This window comes from Chelmon rostratus, chromosome 4 (assembly GCF_017976325.1).
Source record: "Chelmon rostratus isolate fCheRos1 chromosome 4, fCheRos1.pri, whole genome shotgun sequence".
Lineage (NCBI taxonomy): Eukaryota > Metazoa > Chordata > Actinopteri > Chaetodontiformes > Chaetodontidae > Chelmon > Chelmon rostratus.
The window spans coordinates 1125055-1147449 of NC_055661.1; the positions used below are offsets into that span (position 1 = coordinate 1125055).

Consider the following 22395-nt stretch of genomic DNA (forward strand, 5'->3'; position numbering starts at 1 on the left):
TACATGTGGGTAGACTTTGGACAGAGCCAGGCTGGCTGTATCTGCCTGTTTCCAGTCTTTGTACTAAACTAAGATAAGCAGCTGCTGGCTGTTGCTTCTTGCTGTCATACAGGTACAAGAATAAGCGAATAAGTGGATTTCCCAAAGTGTTAAACTGTCTCATGTCTTCTGTTACTTTGACGTTTTAGTGGTCTTTTAAGATGGATTTTTTTCCTCTGTGTATCTTAAATAAAGGTTGAGTCGATGAAATTTAGGATTTTGGGCATTTTTTTTTTTCCAGGATTCCAGTTTCCTGAAACAAAGTGAAACAAAAACTAAAAACTTCTGTTGTAGCTGGAGTTATGGCCCTTAAATTGAGTGTGAACACCTGTTGTGAACCTGGACGTTCATCCACAGTGGGACTCTGATAAAGGAATTGACAGAGAGGCAGCAAAGTAGATTTTCAAACCTTTCTAGCAGTTGGAGGGAGGTGAAATATCTTGGTTGGTGTGTTATACAATATAAACAATCCAGAAATACTGTGGATCGTCTTTAATAGTAGCAGCAGCTGCACACTTTGCAGCAAACATTACTTTTTTTACTCAATATAAAATATGAAAAGCCTTATGTAAGCACACCCCTGTTGTAAAGTCCACATGAGTAGCTTTCATGTATGCTAACAGTGGTAGCACAGGGAGGAGGCTCGCCAGCTTAACTGGGTCATTTGGAGAACCAACACATCAACCAATTATGGCCAATTAACCCTCCTGTGTCTGCTCTGGATCTCTCTATTTAACTAGCCTGTTCTGCTCCATTTGACAAGCATTCACTCTGACAGCTGATGTACCACTTCTTTCTCTCGTCTGTCTCTCTCTCACACACAGGCACACAGAGAAGTTAGCAATATCCATGGCTACCCAGTGCTCACAAGGCTCTGCAGCCTAAAGAGCAGAGTTGATTCACACTGGCAGAGAACTCTACAGAGAATCACAAGAAGCTAATAACATCCATCCAACGTCCATCCCCAGACATTTAAAGAATACATCTATTATTATTGTTATTGTATTGTGATCATCATCTATAGATGGTAAATGGACTGTATTTGTATTTTTGTAAGTGTTTTTACAACACAAGCCTGCATTCATTCACACCTGGTGGCTCGGCCACCTGCTCATTACGAGCCTTAACACACTCACACCGATGCACAGCACCTGGAGCAACTTGGGGTTCAGTACTTTGACATGTAGAATAAATATAATAAATACATAATAGCAATACACTAGCAAGTTAATAGCTGAGATTAGGGACGGACATGGCTGGAGGCAAGGAGGCTGTTGGCTAGCTGTCTGAAGGGCTGGAGCTAGCAGGATGTCACCATGTTCTCAAGTCTCAGTTAATGTAATTAGTACATTGTTATTGGACCTGATGTAAATGCTTTCAAAAATATTCTATGATTTTTCATTGAAATGATCCAACCTTAAAAAAATACAGAGATCAGCAACAATTAAGGATCTAATGTACTTACTTGCCTATTAAGCTGATTGATAGTCTTATAGGAGCAGGTGCATCATGGGTATTAGAAAGGATTTGTTCAGCAGTGGTTGCACAGAGTCCCTCTGTAATACGGCAGATGTCAGGACTGTGATAGATGCTGGGTCTCCCCCTCATCCTGTGGAAGAGGAGAGGATGCTGTCAGTACTGCTGAGGTTGGAGTGGATCATCACAGTCAGGTACACTAAAGCCACACTTAAGTCACTGATTTGCCATTTGAAATAAGCAGCCCAGCAGCTGAAGTCCATCCATTCTGAACAGAGAATGGATGGATTGTGAGTGTCTGTGGCCCGCTTCCCTCAGATTGGTTCCCAGATTTGACTAATATCTGGACACACTGACTCAAGGCCTGCTTGAAAAAAATGCAGCCCTCTCATTCATTTCAGTGGAGCCAGTCTGTACTGCTGTGCCAACCTCATCTGCACTTCATCATTGTGGCCATTTTTCTGTCACTATTTATCATGGATATAACCACTCTACGTAGCTAACTAGCCATTTGTGAAGACGATATCCCCATTCTTAGTCCCGCCTACAAAGCTCTGATTGGTTGATTTTTTTCTCCAAACAAGGAAACAGCCCTCAGTGTGCCCAACACCAGATCTATGTAGGTCTGGAACCAGACTAGTTCTGTTTGACAACACCGTGGGTAGCACCAGCTCCACCTCCCTCACCACAGCAGGGGCCTGGGCCTCTCCACAACTGGCCACCTCAGAGCCCGCCTCCTCCCCTCCCACAATGACATCTCTCTCCATCCTGAGAAGGATGGTAACAGACTGCTCGAGAGACAAAACCTCTGCAAAGCATCAGCAACTGTGCTGATCAGCCATCTCTGGTGTTCACAGATATCTCAAACACCTCACTGGAGACATGCTGAGCTGCTTCGAAACCTCCTCCTCCATTTCCTCAGAAAACCAGCCACCACAGGCCTTAATGTCTACAGACCTGTCGCCCTGACCTGTGTGGTGATGAAGCCTCAAAACCATCACCACCGCAGATTTCCTACAGCGCTAACAGGTCTGCTGACAATGCAGTAGCTCCTCAGGATCTTATAGTATGCCAGGAACCTGTTTGTGAATTGTCGCTCCACCTTGAATGGCATCATCTCAGCTCTGCTGCCAGACAAGCTCTCCCAGTGTATACATGACCCGAGATGGCCCAGCAAACAGCTGCCTCACCTTAGTCCTGTGAACTGCAGTGAAATGTGGATGAAGAGGGAAGCCTGTGCACTTGTCCCTCTCTGCTTGCGTGGACTTTGCACACGGTACAAGGAATATTTGGCTCCAACGTGTGTTCACTGTGCAACAAACTGGATGAGCTGCTGGTGCGGATGAGCTTCTGGAAACGTTGCTGTGCTGGTCGATACTGGACTCCAAATCTTAAGAGTAGATTGTCATGCAAAACTTTCAAGCAACATGAAAAGTCGAGGTATTTGCAGGTATCTTAACAGTGGCTGGTGTAATAGTGTGGCATTGAGAAGAGTTCTCCTGATTTAGAATCTTTCCCCTCAAACATGTATATATATTTTCATTTTTTTTGAAAAGGCTCAGTCATTTCCTAAAATTGCTGTCTAATCACTGTAGTCTTTAAAAAGCTCAAAGAGGAGGAGAGTGTATTTGATGTGGACTGTTTTCATCTGTGGATTAATCCACATTTGGTGCTCTAGTGAGTATTTGGGGCAGCAGGACAGTGTATGTGGGATTGATTCAAAATAAACTGCATTGTGTGTTCATGGTAATGAACGAGCATTGAAGTGAATCTGTGTGACTTGATGAGTTTTTAATGCTCAGAGGAATAAGACACACTGTATGTGTAAGGTTTTGGACTCACATAATACTTGTTACTAGGACACATTCCTTTTTGGTTTGGGATTTTGTGGGAATAAAACCTGCTTATTACTGCTCATTCTGAGTTTGTGCTGCTTTCGGGACATTTTCCAAAATCCTGCCTAATGACTGCTGAAGGCTTCGTCAGCATCACCTCATCCTCTGCTGTTGCTGCATCCTTTTCTATTAAACTCATTTGAACTGACAAACTGCAGGTATCCACCCACTCTCTGCCTGCTCAACTGTTGATTAACCCTTCAAAAACTGGTCTGCAGGCTTTAAGCACAGCCTGTAAACAGCTGCAGGAGTGTGTGTCTGTGCAGGTGTGTGCAGAGCTATGTGAGTGGACCATTTTATTATTCATAATATGTGGTAGCTCTGTGTCTGCCCTTTGTGGTTTTGTGTTGCCTCAGTTACTGAGCAAAACATGTTTGTTTGGTTGACCTGTGTATAAATTGAAATACTAGACTGAAGCAAGTGACGTTCACAGTAAAACAAAATGTCTGAAGAGTCTTTCCGAGGAAGAAGATTCTGTAGCGCAGGAAGTGAAGCGTTTTATATTTTCAAGGATTAAGGAAGAGAACAGTTGGAATAACACAATAGTGCAAGCAGTGTGTGTAAACAGTCTGATGAAGGCATTTGCATGATTCCATTCATTGACAGCTTCCAGTGGTATTATATTGCATACCTGCTGCAGCTGTCCAGAGAGAGCTGTGGAAAAAGTCTGGCCATGAACAGGTCATTTAACTCTGCTCGTCCTTCGGTCGTTATCTGCAGAATTCTGTTTGTGACATTTCCTTGAAAATGTCTCCTGCCTCTGGCACCCTCCAGTTTCTTTCATATTCCATGTAACATAATGGCACATCCACAATCTGACCATCGTAAAGAGGTATCATCAACATTGTCATATAAACTGTGTCTCCACTTATTTAAAAACTGGTTAAAAAACCTGAATACTATGAACGTTTCCTGAGTCAAATGAAGTTGTTGAGAAAGTTCGGTCAGGAACAGTTTTTTTGGATGCCTGGGTCTGTAGTTTATTTCTCATCCCGCCCTGCCGTTCAGTCCTCTCATGCCTGGTCATTGTTGTCATTGTCTGGGGCTGTCAGTTCACATGTCAGCTGTTCTCATCAGTGCTCACAGCTATCCAGTAGCACAGTGACACAAATCATTTGGCTGCTGTCTCTTCAGATATGATTCTCTCTCTCTGCCAGAGTATGCTCATGCTGCCTCTCCACCTCCCCGTCACCGCCAGTCCTCACAGATTCATGTGAAAACTCCAAAACACTTAACATTTACTGAATAAACTTTGTGAACTGCAGATGTCATCACAGTGGGGTTTATGGAATTGTTAATTTATCAGTGTGCAACACAGAATGGTTTGGAACTGGAGTGCAGTTTCTACAGGAAACAATGACTCAGATACAGTATATATGTACTCTGTGAGGTTATAAACTGTAAAAGTCATCATAAGGAGTATATGTGTAGTTAATTTGTTTGCAATACAGACAATTTTGAAAGAAGAGTTCAGATTGAACTATGTAGAGGTGCTGAGTCATGAATGCAATGGTTGCATTTGGGATTGTTTTTCAAAAGGTCATTTAAATCCTGAAAGCACTTACCTCTCCATCATTGCTGCAGCTGAGATGCCTGTGAGAAGGGCTTTCACCCCCAGCTGCTGCAGTGAATCTGCTCAGTAACCAGCAGTACTGGGCAGCTTCTAGTGGGAATGTGTGGAACTCTACCCTAAAATGAGAGCTTGATTGATAAAGGTTAATACATCTTCAGGTCCACAGAAAGCATGCAGGAAGTGGCTGACATGCAGCTCTAAAAGTAAAGCTTATCAGGAGCCCTAACTGAAATCATAGCGCACCCCAAATAGCCACATAATTGGATTAAAGGATAATCACATGTGGTATTTACAGGGGCTCTGCCTTTCATTGTTGTCGCACTCCAGTGGTTTCCAAACTTTTGGCACATGGCACAAAAAACAAGCCAAACTCTCACCTGTGTTCATATCTGTGCAAAATAGCCTCTATAACACATGATATCACTCTTTACTCTGTAATGCCAAATGGAATTTGACAAACAACTGTATTACTCATGAAATATTTCAAGAATTTATTTGAAACTTTGTTAAATTACATCAAAGCAGAAACACACCAGACAGTTCACAGAATTAAGAATGAGTGAACAGAACTGAAAAGATGCAGTGACAGAAAACTGTGTGTGTGTGTGCATGTGTGTGCGCGTATGAGAGAACAAGGGGGAGAGGTGGACCTGAGGGGGCAGCATCCCTGGTTGAGTAACATGTACTGATTACACCTAACCAACGGAGGCAACAAGTAGTAGCCAATCAGAGGCAGGGAATCAGAGTCTTAGATGTGTCACATTCTAATAATTCCCATTACCTGGAAACGGCAGAAACACTTTGAAGGAAGTTTTTTTTTGGGGTATAGAATTTGTATTGGGTATTGACTGCATACAAGATACTGATGTATTAAATAAAAAAATCATTCATGATTTTTTGAATAGTAAGTGGTTAATGTACAGTTGTCACAAAATCCCACAGTACACCTGTACCTCCCTCATGGCACACCAGTGTGTCACAGGACACCGTTTGGAAACCACTGCCACACTGTGTACAGACATGCAGACATCCTATACTGGCAATACACTAAACTGTTTTCTTGAGGTTTGACCTAAGTTATCCCACAATATTTAATAGAGGGGGAAGTTTCTCTTTAAAGCCCTGAAGGCATTTTGTTGCTAAAATGTCAATCCTGCTTCTTTTTCACTTTATTATGTACACTTGTTTGCTGTTGCGTGGTCAGTTTCAGAATGCAGTGAGCAGTAGACCATACGTAGACCTCCAGTTGTCAGAGTTCATCATCTGTTTATATTTTCTACACATTCAGAGTGTATTTTCTAAAAGTCTGATTGTGAACTCTCTCCCTGCAGGCTGGAGTGGGTGGAGATAATTGAGCCACGCACGCGGGAACGTATGTATGCCAACCTGCTGACGGGCGAGTGCGTGTGGGACCCCCCGCAGGGCGTTTGCATCAAGCGGACAGGTGACAACCAGTGGTGGGAGCTGTTTGATCCCAATACCTCGCGCTTCTACTACTACAACGCCTCCACCCAGCGCACAGTGTGGCATAGGCCCCAGGGCTGCGACATTATCCCGCTGGCCAAGCTGCAGACTCTGAAGCAGCACACTGATGCCACCAACACCCGTCCTGCAGGTGGAGGAGGAGGAGGGGGAAGGGCGTCAGCCGACAACAGCCCGGGACGCAACAGTGGGGTTAGCCGAGAAGGAAGCACCTCCTCCTCCCTTGATCAGGAGCTTTCTGAAAAACAGGGCAACAGAGAGGAGGCAGACAGGTAAGAGTAATGGTCACTTAATGAGTCACCTGACAACCACTGGAAGTCACAAGCTTCAAGTCTTACCATTAAAGGTGAACTCATAAATAGGTAGAACAGATAACTAGTTTTAAGTTACACTAACACACACACACACACAAGCAGTACCTTCTTTTTCTTACACCATCAAATGATCCTGCTCCCGGTATTAAGTGTTCAACAAATTGCCTTCTACCACACGGCAATGCCCCTCCACAATTACAAAGTGAGAGGGGTTCAAGCTACAGCACAGAGGCGACACTTTTCATATTTTGTCCTTCTGAAATCGACAAACATTTGATTTGATACTTTAATTTATCTGTCATTTCAGCCTCTGCAGGTTTAGAAGTTACTCCTTGCAAAGCTGCCAGTCAGGAGCCAATCAGAAGCCTGAAGTTCTAACTTGTCAATATTAATAACCCTTCATGCAAAGTTCAACATTTCAGAAGTTTACTGTTCCAAGTCAACCTTTTTAAATGTCCTTGCCCCATCCAGGCTGTGATTGGTCAGACCAGTTAAACTGGTATGACTTGGCTCACTGGGCTGCTCTCAATGATCGAGCCTCTTTTCAACCACCCGTTCATCCACGCAGTAACTCTGTGTTTGTTAGTGCTTGAAGTGACATTAACGTTATTGCTGTTTTTGTTCAAACTGAGGATGGGATGCTCGCCGGCTACGCTTCACCCTTTTTACCTATACTGTGTTCATGTTTTAACCAACAGGTGTCGCTGGTGAACTTTCAAATCATTATATTTATTTTTCCAGCTGCCTCACTGCTGTTTAAAAAATCTTAAAATCTTTAAAAAAATAGTCTACAATAAAAAAAGATTGTCCGATGCTTAGGCCCAGCGAGCCACCGCGTTTGCAGTGCACTTTGGGATACCCAGGAATTTAAGCCTGTGATTATAAAGGATCATAAAACCTCATTAAATAGCAACCTAACATTAAATAGTAACCTAACATTAAATAGTAACCTAACATTAAATAGTAACCTAGCACTACATGTAATTTGTTTAACTTTGAACGATCAACTACATGTACAGTCACTGTAGTACACTGTCTATTGATCCTGGTCCCATTCTGTAGTCACTAAACAGAACAGGGAACCTTCATTGGAACAATCAGAAGGGGGAGGAACAAGACCGTGTTCCCATTCTTGTGTCGGTTCCTCTCCGACCTTTCCTTGATCCCTTTCTGCCTTATCACCCCACCCCCTCCTTTCGGTTTCTGTCACTGTCCATTAACTTCTATCCCCTCTCACCTTCATAGCCTCTCACCTCTATTTACACTCACATATCTCTCTTTCTCCATCTCTACCTCTCTCTCACTCACCCTCAGCATCCCATCACCCCCCTTCCTGTCTCCCCCTCTGTCTAACCAGTCTTGGTTGCTGGTTTGCTGTAATCTGCTGCAGTCTGCAGTGATTGGTGGATATGCCTGGCTGGGGTCACAGTGTCCTGTAAATGTCTTTTTAACTTCAGCAAGAGGACACGAACACACACACACACACACACACACACACACACACACACAGCGTTCTAGCCAGGTATTCAGATTGTGTACACTCAGAGGAACAGACGATCACTGCTCTTACAGACAGTTACAGACTCTGTATGTAGCTGCAGGAGAAGAACATGTATATTTATTAACTATAGTAATGACCCAGTGTTCACCCTGTAATATGGAAGTGTGAATTAGCATAGTGATGATTTTAAATCTGTGGTCTTACAAGTTGTGGAGAGAGAGGTTCATTCACTGGGGAGCATGACTGTGTTCCATCCATTAGAGGAGGTGCTCCTCTTCCCTGAGAAAAGGGGAGAGGTCACCAGAAACATTAGAGATTAAAACCTCTGGGGAGTATTCATATCCAGACTAAATTTCAGGGCAATCTGGTCACTACTTTCCAAGATGTTTGCTGGAAAACAGTAAACTGTATAACACCACCATAAATTGCTTCATTTTTGTTGAGGCTATCAGAGAAGTGTTGCTTCATCTATACATTTCTGTATTGAGTTGTACCTGAGTACCTAACCAAATGCAGGTAAGCCTAGGAAGAAGACTGTATCCCCAGCATGACATGCAAGATGGCAGCCTCTCTGTTCCTCCGCTCATCATCATCCTCTGGGTTATTTTAGCCATCTCTTCATTTTAACGTCCCGTCTTGAATCTGATCTTATTCTGTTGTTGTTGTTTTAAGTATGTTTAATGAGCGCCACAGAGATCAAACCTAACTGTGAGCTATTGAAAAGGATATTTTAACCAGACTGTTTTAGCCGGGCTGCTAGGCTAGGCGGTCCCTTTTCACTAAGGAAGTTAAGCACTTCTTTTTCTTGAATTTACTTCTCTCTAATTCCCAGAGAAGCTGGGCATGTTGGGCCCATGGCGTCTCTGTCCAAGATCTCTGGCATCAATCTGAGCTGCTGTCTATTGAGAACATGATCATTAACTGCAGTTTAACATCCGACTGGCCACCTTTGAGTCTCCGCAGCACGATGTGCTCTGTGAAGCCAGCTCCCTGGGATGAAGCTCGAAACAACCCCTCGGCCAGTGTTGTGAAGGGAAATCATAGGATCTCTCTCCCTGTTTTTGATCCACACAAAACAACGTCAATATCCTGCCTCTCTCAAATTCTTTCGCTCCACTAGCTGACAGCCTGGCTCCAGCCAGCCATCCCACCATGTACGACTGGAGGGCTGAGCCACAGCTGAGGAAGTGCTCAGTACCCTATGCCAATTCTGCCAGATCCCCATTCGGCATCCCTGGAGGTCAAGTGCTCATGCCTTTCTGGTTAACCCGTTGAGCCTTGGGAAGCTCAGTACTCTGTCAGGCCCCATTCCCACTCAGGAAAGGTTGTGAAAATATAATAGATCTCTTCTGCTCACCAGTGGCATTTGAAGTTTTGTACAACCACTAGAATTGGGTTGTTAATAATTTGGACTATTTCTGAACCCAAAAAGGACGTGTAAAAGAGAGCGATAACTTTCATCTAAACCACAGAGGCACCAGACTGCTCACCAAACACATTGTCCTCCATTTGTCCTCCACCTGCTGATAAATCCTGTGATGTACTGGGAGGGTAGGTTGCACCAGTAATATCCTGTACCCCAGTGACCAACAGACTGTGTCCATATCCCATCCCATCATGCTTATTGAAGTTGTTGCAGGTAGGCAATTCCATTTTTTAACACAGGGAACTGTTCACAGGTCAGCCAACCATCGAAATCAGATTCAGATTAATGCCTCTCTCTCACAGACTGCAGCCTCAGCTGCTGGGCTGACTGAGACCATTTTAAAACGTGCCTTACTAAACGATGTGTTGCTGCACTGGTTAGTGATCCAGATAAAGATCATGAACTGTATATACTATTTTGAGCTGAAACTTGGCTGGACTCATCACTGCTGAGTTAGAACTTGTGAAATGTGTTTAAATCTGACAGGAGAAGTGCAGGTGTAGCAGTACTCTTCTCTGGTGTGTTTTTTTATGCAGGCAACTCACTTTTTCCAAGTACTCAGTGCTTTTACTAATCACAGTGCATCGACTGACAAAACAAATAACTATTTCATTTTTTAATGACCTATAGTCCCGAATATCCTTAGATTTTGATTTCACAGTGATTTGGTGACTGTAATGTCAGTGTAGCTAACACTAGAGACTGCTATTCCAGAGAGCTAAGCATCCGTGTGGAGGACTATGGTTTCTCTCAGCATGTAGCTAGACCCACTCATAATCTGGGCCATACCTTAAGGAGTTCATGTATTTTCCATGTCAGCACTTGATGTTGCTTTTTTAGACCTTTACTGGATCTTTTTTTAAATCAGTATTGATCCTCTACAGGTCAACTCTGTCAAAGCTGTCTAGAAACAGGACCTGCCTTCTTAGTCTGCTGATGTCTTTGCTACCTAATCAGAGTCAGAATGATGCAATTCAAATGGATCTATACAACAAAGTAACCAATGTTTGGTGAGTGGATCAGTTTTATATATTGGGGGAGGAAGCAGGAACAGCCACAGTGAGCTCTTAGCTGAAGAGCTGGCAGTGGAAGACTCTTACTGTAGTTTGTTTGTGAGAAGTAGCACATCTTCAAAACATCATCAACTCCTTTTACCATGCTGTGATGTCCTTGAAAACATTTGCACTGTGCCAGCACAGCTTGAATGATTGCAGCTGATCACAGTTCAGCTCCCCACCCCTGCATGACTGCATTAGAAACACCTGCACACACATAGCTGCAGGTGGCCACTTACTTATTTGTTAATTATGGGAAGTTTTGATATAGTAACAGTCCAGTATAAAAATACAGCCTAATGATTACGGTTCTTGTGTCTTTTCATATGTTCAGCATGGGGGCCCAGAGCAGCATATCTGAACGTGGACACCCCCATCAACTAAGACTGTGCATAATGAATATTAACATTTGAATCAAATGACATGTTATTCTGTTGTCATGCCGGTTCTCCATCAGCATTCAGTTATAGCAGTTTCAGTTTATTTAGTGCGGAGGCTCAGTGTCAGGCTAATGATGGTCTCTGGAAAGAGCGAATGCTGTTAAGGAGAGCAGGTCAGGCAGTTTGTCATACACCACGCAGCTTCCTCTGTGTCGGATGGGAGCTATTGACCTCTACACAACTCTACGTCATCCTACTGAAGGAGTGAGGGAGGGACAAATGCAGAGAAATATGCAGAGGATGGAGAGGACAGAGATCAGGAAGGAGAGACATGGATAAATGAAAAGTGGTTCAGTCACTTGTAGTCTTTATGTTTTTCCTTCTCTCACATGCAGTGTCTCATTCATCTGTGCTAAATACAGACAGAACATCGACTTGGCAATGAACACGGAAACATACTGCACAATGAATACACACTGTGCAGAGACCCGCATACACGCCAGAGTGGATACAGACACAAGCAGTTAAGGTCACCTGACTGTGTTCAAATCATTAGCGAACAGTTCTTTTAGACTGCTGGTGCAGTCAGAGGGGAGCAGCTTTTCAGCAGAGCTGAGACCTTCCTGTGTAGGGATACTTTCTGTTCATCTCTTACCATTGTTGCTTGCGCGCTATTTTTGCAGTTGTTTTTACCCAATCTAATTATATAACCTAATTTATGTTGGCTGTTGGATTCTGTTGGATGTAGCATACCTGTCTACAACCTGTTATATATATATATATATGCTTTTACTACATTACTGCACCTTCTGTTTACATTACAGTTGATACATTTTACCATGACTCACCTGGCCACCACAGTGTTATATATTTTATTTTGTATTGTGTGTGTGTGTGTGTGTGTGTGTGTGTATTTATATATATATATGTTTATGTATAATATTCCTTTACTTCATTGCTGCACTATCTGCACTAACTGCTATATTTTGTCTTGATTCTAATTAGATTTTCACTTAGCTGATTTTTCTTAATACAGATTCGCCTAAGATCTAATATTTTCACTGCTAGCAACTGCTTCACTAATTGTTGTGCACATAACAAAATAGCTGCAATCAGTGTCTGACACTTACCAATATCGATACTTTACTATGAAAGCTTGGACCCTGTAGTGACAAGTCCTGTCACTTCTGCTTAACGACAGATGTCACACTTTAGAGTGGGCACTCCTCTATGAACATATCGAAGCTATTAATGCTCAAGTGGGAACTGCTAATGCCAACTGAACATTTCCTGTTGCTGTTCCTTCACATTAAAAGCATTTTGCAAAACACAGGGTAGTTTCTACTGGGAACCAGCCACAGAAAATGCAGTGTGTTTGTTAGCGACATTAGCTAACTGCTATTTTTGTGGAGTAGAAACAGACACAGCGAGGCCGTTTTATCACTTTAAGGAAAACTAATTGCACTGTGCACACAGCAGGAGGCCAGGTTTCGCTCAGTAGAGGTATCCCGGCCATATGAAAAGCCAATAGCTATTTTAGGCCAAGCATGGACAAACCCATCCTTCACTAAAATTGCTCCATTTGTGAAAATGCTAAAACCATTGTTCTTTTTGGTAATTACACTACCAGCAGTGAGACTTAAGCCAGTTCCAGAGCTCCTGTCCTCTATGCATCTTTTTCTGTGGGAGGGAATTATTCATGGATGGTCCAAGACACTGGCCTTGAAGCTACTTTTGTATTCAAATCTTTTGATCCTGTGTGTGTGTGTGTGTATGTGTGTGCATGTGTGTGTGTCCACATGTAATGTATCATGTATAGTGGGTTTGTGTGTGCACGCGTGTGTGTGTGTGGTAAGCGGCCTTGTGCCACAGCTGCAGATTATCAGTCCAGATGGGTGGGAGATCTGTTCTCACACATCCCTTATTGGATCCGGTTATATGTGAAGTGTCTACCAACACTCACACATAGGAGCACTAGCAACTGTGTTGTCTGGACCACATGGAAACCCTTTTCACATTCTGTGGCAAGCTGCAAACTATGAAATGGTTAGAGGGGGACACTGATGCTGTGTCAGTATATGTGTACAACTTGTTGTATTACAGTTATTTTGTTCAGTGTTTTCTTTCTATTTTCAAACTGATGTGGTCCAGCGTAATGAAAATAGATCCGTATAATCCTAAAAATGAGTCAGCAAACATTTATGACAGGCTAGACTAACATAATTATATTCATACATAAACTGCAAGTCAGTGAATCAGTGGAACTGCCGCAGCATATCTGGCCTGGCTGATGGTGAGGAGCTGGAGGGATGAGACCAGCGGTGGCAGCTCACAATTCAGTGGCACATCCTTCATTTTACCCTTCACAGCTTTCATACTGTGCTTCCCAGTGGTTTTATGTTTTGAAACCACCTCAATGAATTTAGCTTAGCTGCCACATGCAGTTTTGTGTTGGTACAGCATTATCATCACCAGTGACATCCTCTGAGCCATCACTCTCGTTCTCACAATTATATTATGATTATTATTTACAACAAGCACAACTCACAGATCACCTTTCAGATATCAGTGCAGTAGCTGATATTGTGTGGTTAGCCTCCCCCAGCTAACTATGTCCTGAGCTGCCATGATCCAGGTGACCAGGATAAATTCCCCTGTTGGTCCGCCACGGTCCCTCATTGTATGCTGACCAGCAGTCGTTACTAAGCTAATAAGCGGCAATAAAATTATTGTTTTATGATCACGACATTGCCAGACTAAACAAAAACTGCAAACAACTGCTGTGATCGTCTATATTTACATTTAAAACGAGTGGTGGCAGAGAAATTGAGGAGTTATGGTCCAGCCACAAAGCACCTGTTACCTGTTCAAAATTAGCTGCAACACGCAAAATGACGGCAAAACAACTCTGACTCTATTTTGCAGAAGTTTCTGACACTGAAACATTTCCTGTGTACAGCTCAATGCTGTGTACATTCAGCATTAAGCTTGTGCATGTAGGCAATATCATGACCCTTTAGATTTGTAAAACACAATGTATAAACACATGTTCGCAAATTTCAAATGAAGACTATGCATCATTTCACTTCTCTGCATGCATTTTGAATCTTGAGTGTAGTTTCATGTGCCTGTCTACGATGTCCAAGATGGCTCAGAGTGACCACGTCAGGAAAACCACAAGTGATGTATTGAATATCCAATGTATAATGTTGCCTTAATTAATTTTGTGAGATTTGATGTGTAATGTAAGTCACAACAAATAGAGTAATGTGGGCTGTCTGTCTGGTTTTCATCAGAACACGTGCTGCTGCGTTCTGTACGAGCTGTAACTGACCAATAGCTTTCTTAGACACACCGGACAGAAGAGCGTTACAGTAGTGGGATAGAAAAGGTCTGCCTCTGGAAATATTCCTTCAATGATAGAAGGACACTTTAGGTGTTTAGTGCAGGTAGATTTAGGTGTTCAGACAGTTTCTCTCTCTCAGCTCCAATAACAAGTTTTGTCTTGATTTAACTGTAAGACGTTCTGATAACTGTTGAGCTTACAGACATATGTAGCTGGGTATCGTCTGCATAATTATGGAAACTGATGTTACGATTTCTAGTAATATTGCCAAGTGGTAACAAATAGAAACTGAAAAGAACTGGACCTAAGATAGAGCCCTGCAGGATACCACATGGCAGGTCTGTTTTATTGATCATTTAGTGATCATCCACCTTCCACATAGAACCGTCGGCCACTTAGATAAGACCTGAACCATTTAAGAACTGTTTCAGAGAGACCAACCCAGTGCTCAAGTCTGTCCAGAATATTATGATCTACAGTATCTTTTTCAAACACACTGTTGTCCCAGAGGAAATCATTCAGCTGTTTAAAAACTTTTTTTTTTTTTTTTTCAAAAATCTTACTCAAAGTAGTGGGAATGAGATCAAGAGCACAGGGAGAGGATTTGAACTCAGAAACGACTTTCTTGATCATTTTAAAGTCCACTGCTGTAAAGCAGTGCATGGTGCATTTAGATTTTGGGGTAATGCTGTGTGTTTCATTGTCCATCATTTTCTGAGTAATGTTTGTTCTGATGGCCATGATCTTATCTCTGAAATAGGCAGAAAATTCACTGCTCAGGTGATCCATTTCCTTTGTTTCTTGCACGAAATGCAGGACTGAATTACTCAAGTCTGGGTCCCCTTAGCAATAAAAAATTCTATCACCTGCACTGTTCTGCACTGTCATGTACACGTGCAGGTAAAGCTTGTTTTTGTGTCTCTGTCACAACAAAACATTCTCATTTTAGCTTCACACACAAATGTGTGGAAATATATCTGATGTTCATCATTATTATAATATTGTATTTGATAATAATGCTAATACTGTACTGCACCAGCATGAAGGATATTGATTGGGCACTGTTTTGTGTTTGGTTCTTGGTCTTAAATTGGCTGCAGCCTGGCTGGGCTCTGTGTTGAGATGAAATGGGAAATGGGTTTTGATTACAGCCATGCAACAAAGATATAACTTGCTGCTTTTTCAAAATTCTGCTGTCAGAAACGATCATTTGTTTGATCGATCAAATCCTTGTCCATTTAATGACATTACAATATCTAGAAAGAAAGGTCAATTTGTCATCATTTCTCAGACTACCTGGTCTCCTATGTAGTGAATTATCTGAGGCACCACCACAGGCTGATGTTGCTGTATCACAAAAGCTGTCAGCTAGACGTGAATGGCAGACACTGGAGTTAGTGCAGTGTCTCCGTAAACAAATAAAAACATCATGATCAATGCTCAATCACACTGCCAGTCACCAAAACTTGCCTTTGTCTTGTGGCCTCACCAAGACCAGGCCAATCCAAATCTTTTTTTTCCTTTGTTAAGAATCATGTAAAGTAAAATATTATCACTTCTCAGGTTTGAAGACTCCATTTCTTACCAGTAGCCAAAAGCCAAAAGGAATCAATTTGGAGCCAGTGTGTAGCAGTTTTAAGCCCAAACATGTATTAAACCCACATACTTTGTATTCTGACAGATGACATATTTGAAAACTTTAGAGAATCATTCCACAAATGTGTGCTGCCTATGAAAGAATTAAGAGAATAAAAGTAGCCAACATCTTCTCTTTAGAACTGAAATAGAATAGATAGAAGTGAAAGACAAATGTGGCTCGTCCTGATGTGGAAATAAGTGACTCTCTGATTTCAACACTTGCATACTTCTGGCCACTGTCAGACACAGAGTGAGATTTGTTGGCCCCTGGTGAAACGTCTCTATCAGAGGCAAGTGACCGAGCAACAGATATTGGTTTGTTGAAGAAAAATGAAAGCTGAAGGACCTGCAGGTTGACGCTGCAGTGACAGAGACAGATGGAGACAGATTGGAAAAGTCAATGAATGTGTAAATTTATTTGAAGGTCAAGTGATCGTGAATATTTTAAGAATAAAGAGAGAAAGAACAACGGTCGGACTGGGAGGCAGAGAAAGAAAAGGCTGGCAGATAAAAGGGAGAATGGATAGACACATGATGGAGAAAGAGAAGCTCTAGAGCAGAGGGGTGGATGAAATGAGGAAGAAAGAAAGTGGGTTAGAGTCCAGAGCTTGTTGTGGTAGCTACTAGGGCAACCCTATAATGCTTAATCCTGCCCTCTTTGTTACCCTCTCTTAAATACATGCATATTCACAAGTACATCCACCAGTACACAAACACTCACACTGCCACCATTGAGCGCTGGCCCTGGGGATCAATGTGCGGAAGCATTGGGAAACACAGGGTGGCCAATGCTGTAATCGATGTCACACTTCACTCCCTCTCGCCCAGTTCACCTTTTGTTCTTCATCCCACACCACTCCCCCTCCTCCTCCTACTTGTTGTCTGACAAACAAGCAGAATGTGAGGGCCTCACTGAGAGGAATATCTGAGTGAATGTGAGCTGATTAAGTAAAGGTCTGTTGTTGCCAGAGGCTGCTGTTTGGTGGATTTTAGCTGTGACAGATCACTAAAACATCCTGCAATACCTTTGCTTCTAGTGAACCAGAATGGATAAAAAGCAGATTGAAACATAAGCATTTAGCATTTTCATGTTTGAAAGTATGTGCTTCGATTACAACGAAAGTGAAAATGAATACGATAAAGGCCATTTCCAGGATTCCTGATTTTACTAGTTTTTACTTTTCGGTGGTGTGGAATCCAAAAAAAAAAAAGATTTGGCAGTTATTGGAAAAACTGTGACTTTGTTGTCTCACCATAATCGATTATACAAATGGGGCTGCAGTACGGGGCAAGAACAGTGACTTTAAATTTTAGCATTGAAAATGAACCTTGGCATTGAAAAAGGAAACATTGTCTCTGGAACACACAAACCAGAGAAAAATCTAACAAATTGTTTCATTATATTGTGATCATTTTTTTATATTGATTGTGTTTTTTAATGACAGTCTTCAGATTTTCTCTTCATGTCTTGCCTTTTTTCAATGAGAATTTGATTGTGCTGTCAGGTTTTCAGTGTAAACTTTCTCAAAGGGAAGTGTGATTTCCATATCTGCATACTCATGAGGAAACGTCAGTCTCTCCTCATGAACACTCATTGTGTTGCACTCAGTTGTTCACAAAAGACTGACGGACGTTGTTAAAAATGAACTTTTAACTCTCAGACTTTGAGAGAGAAGTTCAAACCCCACATAGTTTCACACCTCCTCACACCTGACCAATCGCTGTGTAAAGCATATGTGGATGTTGGAAAGCCTTTTTTAAATAACTGTACAGTGCTATGGGGATCTCATGGATCTGTTGTTGAAATATAGTTTCTTCAAAGTATTATCAAGCCCTGTTGAGTGAATGTGACAAACACTCTGCCCTGACCCATAATTTAATCTCTCTTCCCTTCTGTCTCTCCTCTCGTCTTCTCCTCTGTCCTCCCCTCCTCTGTCCTCTCTTCTCCATCTTCTCTTCTGTCCTGTTCCCCTCTCTTCTCATCTTATCTCTCCTCTCGTCTCAGAACTTCTCCCTTCAGGTGGAACACTGGTACAAAGGAGCGAATGCTGATCAAGGTGACAGACAGAGAGCCCAGCTTCTTGGCCCACCAAGGAAATGGTTACTCCCCCTGTGACCCCCCCACCCCTGGTCCTCCATCTGGAGGGGGCACAACCTCACGGACCCGCCGTTCCTCTGGAGGAAACCCGCCTTCAGAACCCGACGGTTCCCCCATTATCTACGCCGACCGCCGTCAGTCTCCCTTCCTGAAGAGGGCTGAGTTGGGTGGCACCACCGCCCACCGCCGCTCCTCAGCTGATTCCCAGCCTCCCTCGCCCCGCTATGCGTATGAACCCCCACTGTACGAGGAGCCACCATCAGAGTACCAACCCCCTCCCATCTATGAGGAGCCTCCCACTGACATGCACCTCTCTGACTCCTCCTCTCTTTACGGCACCAGCAAGTCACCTGCTCGAAAGTCTTCAGCCCCCCTCTATCACTCCCCCAAACAGGGCCAGTCGCCCTACGGCCAGCTGGTTCTGACCAGGCAGAAGTGTCCAGAAAAGACCCAGAGTCTGGAGTATAGTCCTGTGGGGAAGGAATACGTCAAGCAGCTGGTGTATGTGGAGCAGTCCTCTTCCAGCCCTCGCTTCAAGACCGCCGACCGTCTGCTGCGTTATGGCACTACAGGGGGCTATGGTGGCTCATATGGGGGGTCCTATACCCTGCAGCATAGCCAGTCTCTGATCAGAGACCCCCGCCTACTGCTGGACTACAGTGGGGAGGGTGGAGAAGGAGACCAGAGGTTGCTTTATGAGGACTCCATATCCTGGACATCCAGCCAGACCCATTCCCTCTCCTCCTCCTCTACAGGTGGTCCTGGGGCTTTCTCTCCCGGAGGTAACCGCAAACGCAAGAGCCGGAAGCCGTCCCTGCCCCAGGAGCTGGCACGCTGCGGGAGGCTGGAGGGAGAGCTGGCAGGCACAGCATCTGAGGCGATGCTGGCCCAGGCTAGACTGGCATGGGAGGCCCAGCAGGTGATGAAACAGAGGAGCAGTTGGGACTCAGGCCAGGGAGGGGGGGTGGCTCAGGGCGGCGGCTCCAAGGATGGCTATGAGAGCGACGGGGCGGTGCCTCTGCCATTACCGGGACCGGTGGTGAGGGCATTCAGCGAGGATGAGGCACTGGCACAGAGTGACGGCCACCATTGGAAACGCAGCACCTTTGATCGGCTTGGTTTCCCCCAGGCCTTGCTGGAGAAAAGCCTCTCTGTCCAAACCAACCTGGCCTCCCCTGAACCTTACCTCCACCCCTCGCAGGTACTGCGGCATGCTGGGACCGCGTCCACATTAAAGATCATTCCAATTTATTACAACTTGAATTGTAATTTCTGACAGTTTTAAACCATCTGTTTGTCTGACTGCTCATGTTTCTTCCCAAACGTGTTGTAGTGATGTCACCTTATTCCCAAATCCATGTTCCAATTACTTTGACGAGGTCTAAGAAAACAATGTCTATAGTCCCCAAACTCGGCAGATAAGTTGGAAATTCCACCCATTACTCAGGCAAAAAAAAAAAAAAAATGTGATTATCCAGATAGTGGCTCTGTAACAACAAAAGGCTTTTGGAGCCTAAGTTTCAGAATTTTTTTTTTTTTTTTTTCCTGTATTCTGTGGGTCCAGACAACTCTATCACTTTGTCCAAATCTGTTTTTTAGCGACTCCTCTTTTGAGCAACTGGCAAAATTGTAACATAATATTTGCAGTTACATTTTCATTGGCGTATCATCACCTAAAAATAAGAATAGTTAGCGGATAGATAGAGCGGATCCTCTTCCACGGAGTCTGCCATGTTGCACTGCCATTTTTCTATAAACAGAACAGACAAACCAAGCACTGGAGAGAGCCTTTCATATTTCTCGATGCCACTATCGGTGAGACGAGGGGTGTTCATTTGGTTGCAATCTGCAACCTCATCGTTGGATGCCACTAAATCCTACACTGGACCTTTAAGTTCAGTTTTACATGAACGTGTAAATCAAAATTGGCTTCAGTTGTTTAAACCAAACTCATGATTCTAGATGATAGGTCCAAGCTTCACTGGGATATTCTGCCACTGGGGGGCATCAAAATGCGAAAAGTTTACATCTCATAGAATTTTTCCATAATCTACAGTCATGTTCAATTTATTGTTTAAAGTTCAGCCATAATTGCCTCACTGCAACCTATGGTCAATTCAGAAGCCTTCCTCTCCATGTGTTTCAAAATATACAAAATCAATTGACATCTATATCTCCACAAGTCTACATTAAAATGCTACCAAAAACTTAACGTGTGCAGTGTCACCAAAATGTTACACAGAGCAGGCTAAAAAAGCAGGGCTCACATGACTGCATGGTAAACATCATACAGCACCATGTTTACTTCCTTCCTGCAGTATTTATCCTGCCACGGCCGCAAGCTCATGTTCATGACTGTCTTTGATAACTTTTCTTGCATTATTTTTTGTTGATCCACAGTTGTTATTTTAGATTGTTATTTAATTCAAAGTACGGAGAAATAAATGGCCTCTTTGTTGCACTGAAATAACCTTGTGGATATTGACGTATTAACACGTCAGTATTAATCCCAGTCAGCTCCCTCTGAGCACCAAAGAAACTTTCAGCTTTCAAGCTACTCTGAATGTTCTGCAGCAGTAGATGAATGACATTTCCTGTTTCCTCTGCCTCTCTGTCTTTCCTCCTCTCACTGTTTCCTCACCTGTTAGTCGGAGGACCTCGGAGCCTGTGCCCAGTTTGAGGCCAGTCGAAATGCCAGGAATATGATGCCAAGCGCCAGCTGTGGCATTTTCCCAGAATTCACCCTGAGAAAGCCCTCCTCAGAGACCGACATCGAGAACTGGGCATCCAAGCACTTCAACAAACATACACAGGTACTGCAGGTGATGTGTGTATCTCACTTTGAATGAATTTGCATGACATCATCCACATCACAATGTACCGGCCTCTTTTTCCATTAGTGATTTCCCTTGATTTTGTGGTATTTCTGTCTTTGTTATTTCTGAACTAGTTTCAGACATGTTTCTGGCTAGTTGTACGTAAGTGTGTTTCAGTGGAAGACGTGGTCATGTCATTTCACCTTTATCTGAGCACATCAGTATTTTAGCTCATATGTCCTATACTGTTTATTAGCCTAGTTTTACATGTAATGTCAGACATAAGAACACTGTGTTTAAATGCTACTGTTGATCTCTTACATGGGGTGACACGTTTAGTGGAAAGCCCTGTTAAATTTCAATCAGCTGATCACTAATCAGGTTTAGCGACTCAAAAAAATAATACAGGAGTAGAGCTCAAGAGCTCATTCTTGACCTTGGAAAGCAACAGCTTTACAAGATATTCTCAACACAAGTGTTGTGCGTATGTAAAATACACTTACATACCAGTTATGCGTTTACATACTACTATCCCCCCACCATGAATATACTACAGCCAAAATGTGTTAATTAGGAGGAGGATCCAGTGTGTTTATGACTGGTTGCCATGCCTTGATGAACCCTTTATACTGTCATGTAAAGTATAAGCTCATTTCTACAAAAGTTGTTCTTTCTTGCTATATATAGTAATATTCTAATCAGCTTTGCAGTGCCTTTGTTTTCCCAGCACTGTCCACATTGGCTGCTGGTACATGTGCATCTGACACTGCCACATACTGTATGTGCTTCTCTGTGGGCCAGATCACAAAGAGGGTTGGCCCTCCTCCAGTCCAGAAGGAGGTGATGGTGCACCTGAAGCTGTTTGCTAACGCATAAAAAACCCAAAGAATAACTTCTGCACTTCAGCAGTGTAGCTACATCGCTAGCAGTTCGGCTCGTTGTAGCTCATGTCGCTCCCTCACACAGTGGTGGGGTGGTTCAGGCTGCGACGGAAGGATCTGATATCTAATGGAGGTATACAAGTCTGAATGGAAATGTCTAAATTCACTTCATGCACTGATGTCTATAGATTTGGTTAATCTCTGATCACTGGTATGGTACTCATAGTGTCCCTCTGTTGCATGCATGTATCGAGCCGGCATTCTTCCTGCTCTGTCCCGTCCTTACTGCTTCTGTCTGCCTCATAACAGGCACTCAGCTCTCGCAGTGAGGATAGAGTTAAATTCCTATTTGAGACAGGTGCGGGAGAGTAAACTGACAGGTGTTGAATGCTTTTGTATGCAATTCTCTGAAGTCAGTGTCCAGTAGAGGGCTTGAATTCAGTCTCTGTTTTGGGATCCTATTACACTTGTTAAA

General features: G+C 43.2%; 1 protein-coding gene across 1 annotated transcript in view; it reads left to right on the top strand.

Moving 5' to 3' along the window:
* Positions 1-1548: 1548 nt before the first annotated feature.
* The window catches only part of arhgap39 (Rho GTPase activating protein 39), a 29715-nt gene continuing 8868 nt past the window's right edge, over positions 1549-22395 (top strand). The window contains exons 1-5 of the mRNA XM_041935187.1: positions 1549-1709; positions 2139-2295; positions 6289-6737; positions 18131-19424; positions 20872-21036. Coding sequence (XP_041791121.1) covers positions 1549-1709; positions 2139-2295; positions 6289-6737; positions 18131-19424; positions 20872-21036 — 2226 coding nt within the window. The remainder of the gene's footprint in view (positions 1710-2138; positions 2296-6288; positions 6738-18130; positions 19425-20871; positions 21037-22395) is intronic.